Here is a 5,537-nt window from a genome sequence, read left to right as displayed (position 1 = left end):
GGAGTAATACTTTCTCCGTTTCAATTTATATGAATTTATTTTCTTTTTGGTCAGTTACAAAAAGAATGACTCATTTCTAAATTTGATAATAATTTAAACTAAACTTCTAATTTAACCATTAATGAAAATTTTTTATAACCACACAAATACTCTGAAATCTTTTTTGACTTGTTTAGGACCATAAATTCCAAAAATATTTATTTTTTTGTTAAACTTTGTTTCTATTCAAACAATTTCACGTAAATTGAAACCGAATAATTATAAGTTACCCAAAAGACGAGTAATCTTGCTGGCACGCAACTTCCAGCCCTTGTCATACACTTGTCACATCAACCTCCCCACTCTCCCCCCTCCCCCCCCCCCCCCCCGCGAAAAAATAACTACGAATATATTCCCCCACGTCCCAATCTCCTCGTATAACACTAAGGAATTCCAAGCAAGGGAACCACGTTTCTCAAAATTTTAAGCATTTCCCGTGTCAAAATATCAGAAGTTTTGAATACCCTTTTAGGAAATCAAAATATCTAGATTCCCTTTTAGCTATTCTACCCTAATGATAGACTAGAATATTTTAATACTAGTACTTGTACAAGTATAAAAACCTTCTTAAGTGGTGGGATTTGGGATCTGGTGGAAGGAGTTATGTTTTAAAGATAGAAAAATCAAGCAAGAAACCATCAATTGACTACAGTAGTTGAAAAAACTACTAGAACGAATAAATAATTAAAAAAACAATAGTTAAGTCAGACATTAATGGGTGGAGTTTGAGCTGTGCAAGGGCTGTCAAGACTTTTGGCATCATTCTCTGGCTTAGATTAAGGAATGGAAGAAAACTAATGCTACATTCTAAGCATGCTGATAGAAGCAAACACTAATTAACAAGTAATATTTCTACTCTGTTCCTATCAAAAGCATTTTTTAGTTACAATGGTTGACTTAACTCTCTGCAAATCACAACAAACAAAATCTGCAGGCCCCATTTTATTTTGGTTTTGTACACCAACGTGGCCACAAAATATTGGTCCATTCCATCATTTCTCTCAGCCACTCAAGATAACATATTTGATTACAAAGGGTCCAAAAGAATCTATATCTGAAAACATTATCCTTTTGTCACTATGTGACCTAATACTGCCTTCCAAGTGTTATAATAATAAATTAATAATGACGAATAACGTGTCTAGCTGAGAAGAAAGGGTAAGTGTTGATGTTCCCGTATTAAAATCTTGATGGCTTATAATCTAGACACACCAAAAAAGACTTCCAAATGAGATTAGAAAAGATGAAAAAATTCAAAGCAGACAGCTCGGTGCACTAAGTTCCCGCTATGCGCGGGGTCCGGAAAAGGGCAGAACCACAAAGCTCTATTGTCTATAGAGCTTACCCTGCATTTCTACAAAAGACTGTTTCCACGGCTCTAACCCGTGACTTCCTGGTAATATGACAACAACTTTACTAGTTACACCAAAGCTCCCCTTCGAATGAATCCAAAATAATTAGCATGAAATCAGAATTGCCTCAAAATATTTGCATATTGGATAACTTCTAGAAAGAAGGAACAGGGTAGTAAAAGTTTGAGAAGAATTAGATGAAAGCAACTGCATATTGTCACTAGGATGTTAACAAAACCATGCAGAACCAAGAAAGGGAGAAAAAGAAGGGGAAGATAGATACAATGGATTAGAACAATAACTGAACAAACCAAACCACTAAGGGGAAACATTAGGCAAAAGCTCCACCAGTATTGTTCGACGATCAAATTATCGTCCGTCTGCTGACGTAAATGAATCAGCGAATCCAGATGGCCGAGTGGGTATGCTTGTTTGTGTATTGTCACTGCTGGCTAGGTATGAAGAAGAGCCATCAATGCCACTCATTCCCTCGAGAGCCTGCCACTTCTTAACTGCTTGGGGTAGGGACATGTCATAATCGATTCCATATATTTCATCCTCGTCAACTTCTGCTGGTTTCCAGAGCTCAGCTAGAGATGAAAGTACGTTGACAGCATGACCCATGTCTGGTCTCTGATGGGGTTCCCTAGCGCAGCAGTGACCAGCCAACTCAGCAACAGTGCTGACACTGGCCAGAGTTTCTTCATCAAGATCGACTGTGGGGTCAATGGCCTTTCGGAATGTCTCCTTATTAATATGCATTCTGCGGAACCATGGGACAAGATGCATGCTTTCCTCAGGCTGTGATTCATCCAGAGCTTTTCTTCCAGTAATTAGCTCCATCAGAATTACACCAAAGCTAAACACATCAATCTTCGTAGTTACTCTGCCCGTAACTGCCCAATTAAACAAATTAATCAGTGTTAACTATTTCTTTCATACTAATGATGAAATTCAAGATGATATCGTCGACCCTAACTTGTTAGGGATTAAGGCGTTGTAGGGAGAATAAAATGTAAACAAGAAATCAAATGAAAGAACCCTATGCTCTTGCTCAAAAAGACATTAAGAGAGGTTTAGCCTATTCCACAATGTCTCAATTGGGTTACATGATGTGCCTAAAGGATATGAACTACAGCAACACAACTTTATTATCGAGGAAGAAAGTTTACAATCAGAGAAAGGCGAGTGCTTTTCCCCAATACGAAGAAGTCATCATCCAACACTATTTTGTAAACAGATCACAACAATCAATGGGTATTATGATCTCTTTGTCCAAGAGTGATTGCAAATAGATCAAAACCGACTTATGAAATTCAGAGCGATGTTACCAGGAAATTCCTACATTTTATCAAGGAAATAGATGGTGTCAAGCAAAAAAAAGCAAAAAATAATTTCTCAAAAGCATTTCAATTATAAATTGATTGAGACATATCACTTATTTTTATGTTCTCAGGACTCCACTCCATCATTGGAAGATATATGTTAAAGTGTAAGTTCATCTGCTGCTATCCTATAACAGGAACTTCTCAAATTTCAGTTTTTCTGGTTTTAATTCCACTGTCCTCTAGCCTATTAATTTCATATTATTTGACCTTCTATACACTTGCATACTTTGATTTATGTAAGCAATTCATAGATGCATAATAAAATGAAAGTTAACAAGTTACAAGATGAAGTTTACCTGCATACTCTGGTGCAAGATAGCCAAAAGTTCCGGCTAACCTTGTAACCACTGATGCTTTTCCATCAGGAGCAAGGCGAACAAGTCCAAAATCTGCTACTTTTGCCCTCATATCATCTCCCAAAAGAATGTTTGATGGCTTGAGATCTCTATGAATGAAGCTCTGTTGAGCTAAACCGTGAAGATACTCAACACCTCTGGCAACATCTAATGCAATGGTTAGCCTCCTTGTCCATTCGAGGGGCTTTAACCCTTCCTCCTTCCAGTAGAAAAGATACCTGCTGAGTGTCCCTTGTGGCATATACTCATATACAAGTAGCCTCTCATTTCCATCCAAGCAATATCCTAGCAGTGTAACCAAATGCCTATGGCGAACCTTAGTAAGTACTGCAATCTCGGATTTGAACTCATCCAAACCCTTCTCACTCATAACTCCAGATTCCATCCTCTTAACAGCCATTTTAGTTCCATCATGCAACTCCCCTTTGTAAACTGTTCCAAATCCACCTCTCCCCAATATATTCATTTCGCTGAAGTTGTTAGTTACATCCCTCAAAACTTGAATGGAAATCACCATGTTACCAGCCTCAACAATGTGTAAGTCCCCAGGTGCACTGCTGCTTCCACAACTGTCCCCTCCATTGACACTTGAACCAGCAATTGTGATCTTAACAGCATCGTGGTCAGATCCTGAATGATGAGGATGAATAACCACTGTGTGTGGACTCTGAACTCTACCTGACCGCTTGTGTTTAGTCCTGTAAAGGCAAAAGACAAACAGCCCAGCAAGCACAACGGCAGCACAAACACCACCTATCACTGAGCCCACAACAACCCCAGTTGAAGACTTTTTACCACCATTTCCATGAGTTTGTCCACCTCCGCCCCCATCAGATGAACCAGGAGTGCTCCTCGAAGGTGTTCCAGGTGCAGGTGGAGGCGGATTATCTTTCCCAATATTGACATTGCCTTGAGTTTTCAAAAGAACATTGCTCTTAAATGGTGGGATTTTTCCATAAAGCTGATTATTAGAAACATCCAATTCCCTCAGGTTAGGCAACAACGCGAGCTCATTTGGAATAGTTCCTATAAGATTATTGTTTGCTAGGATCAACTTCTGTAATGATGTGATGGAGGAGTAGTTGGGAGAGATTGTCCCGGTAAGTCCCATCTTCTGAAAATTCAGCACTGTAATGTTGCCACCATCACAAGTTATGCCCATCCAAGGGGAACACGGATCATTCCCCTTCCAATTCTCAGCAAACTCCCCCGGGTACCCCACATCTTTAGCCACAGCCAACAGTGTATTAACCCGCGAGTCACAAGGAACACCCGGCTGTGACAAACAAAAACTATTCGTATCAGCCAACATATCCACTTGCACTGAAGATGGAAATTTTGGTGTAGGCCCTTGCAGAAAGTTGTTTGTCAATATAACCACTTTTAACGAAGGCAGATTAACCAAAGAGTTTGGCACTGGACCAGTGAGGCTATTATCTCTCACACTACAGTTTTGCAACTGACTAAGGCCCGAAAAATCAGGCAAAGGGCCTGAAAACGCATTGCCTTGCAGCCAGAGTTCGGTTAATTGAGTCATGTTTTGTATCACATCGATCGAGCCATTCAACCTACCCTTTAGACCATTTAACCACAATGACTGTATCTGAGAGCCCGAAAAGCTTGAGGGCAGAGGACCCTCCAAACTATTAAACGACAAATGCAAGTTTGTTAAGCTAGCAAATGCATCAAAAAAATCTGGGATTGTACCAGTAATATTAGCAGAAACGGCAGAAAAAGTCTGAATAGACGTTGCACTTTTCAGACTTTTCGGTATTGACCATGGTGAAAACTGATTTTTATCCAAGTAAACACTTTGCAAAGAAGTCAACCCGTCGAAAAAATCGGTAGGAATTGAAGTGAACCCATTGTTGTTTAGAAGAAGGCTCTGTAACGAATCCAACCCGGAAAAACTCGGGAGTGACCCAGTGAGTCCATTGTTTTGAACTTCAAAGACTAGCAATTCAGTAAGGTTATTCAAGTTTGGTGGGAGAGAACCTTTCAAACCTTGATTTCCGATTTGGATCCTAGTCACACGACCGTCCTTTGTACACTGAACTTTCTCCCACTTACACGGGTCCGGGTCGTTCCAACCGAGTGAACTCGGCGGGTTGATTCGCTTCTTCAATTCTTGCATCACTGCAGCATCGTTTGTAGCACTACCCTCCTGAGAGTATACAGATGATACGACGTACAACAACAGCACTAACAAACGCAGAGAACCACCCATTTGTAGTTTCTTCAATTTCATTGTGTTAAGAACAAAGAAATACACACAGTAGAAAAAGTTCAAGGAAAGAATGGCTCAGAAAACTGGAAATTCCCGTTCTTTTTCCTTAAAAGGTTTAGGGTTTTCTTAAAGTTGGGGATATAGGAGAATTTTGGAGAGTGTAAAAAGGAAAATG

General features: G+C 39.7%; 1 protein-coding gene across 1 annotated transcript; it reads right to left on the bottom strand.

Annotated features, from left to right (window-relative positions):
• Positions 1 to 1,513: 1,513 nt before the first annotated feature.
• Positions 1,514 to 5,537, bottom strand: LOC104111279 (receptor protein kinase TMK1-like). Its single transcript, XM_009620949.3, has 2 exons — positions 3,076 to 5,537; positions 1,514 to 2,287 (listed from the first exon to the last, which is right to left on the bottom strand). The coding sequence occupies exons 1-2, from the start codon at positions 5,381 to 5,383 to the stop codon at positions 1,761 to 1,763; spliced, it is 2,835 nt and encodes a 944-aa protein (XP_009619244.1). The 5' UTR covers positions 5,384 to 5,537; the 3' UTR covers positions 1,514 to 1,760.

This window comes from Nicotiana tomentosiformis, chromosome 1 (assembly GCF_000390325.3).
Source record: "Nicotiana tomentosiformis chromosome 1, ASM39032v3, whole genome shotgun sequence".
Taxonomy (NCBI): Eukaryota; Viridiplantae; Streptophyta; class Magnoliopsida; order Solanales; family Solanaceae; genus Nicotiana; species Nicotiana tomentosiformis.
Note: the sequence above shows the minus strand (reverse complement) of the source record. Positions and strands in the feature narration are given on the sequence as shown.

What these genes read in the sequence shown, in the direction of transcription:
- LOC104111279 (XM_009620949.3), bottom strand. Translation starts at nt 5,383, where the DNA reads ATGAAATTGAAGAAACTACAAATGGGTGGTTCTCTGCGTTTGTTAGTG. An exon ending in TCTTGCACCAGAGTATGCAG is followed by an intron (nt 2,288 to 3,075) that starts GTAAACTTCATC and finishes TTAATTGGGCAG; the next exon opens with TTACGGGCAGAGTAACTACG.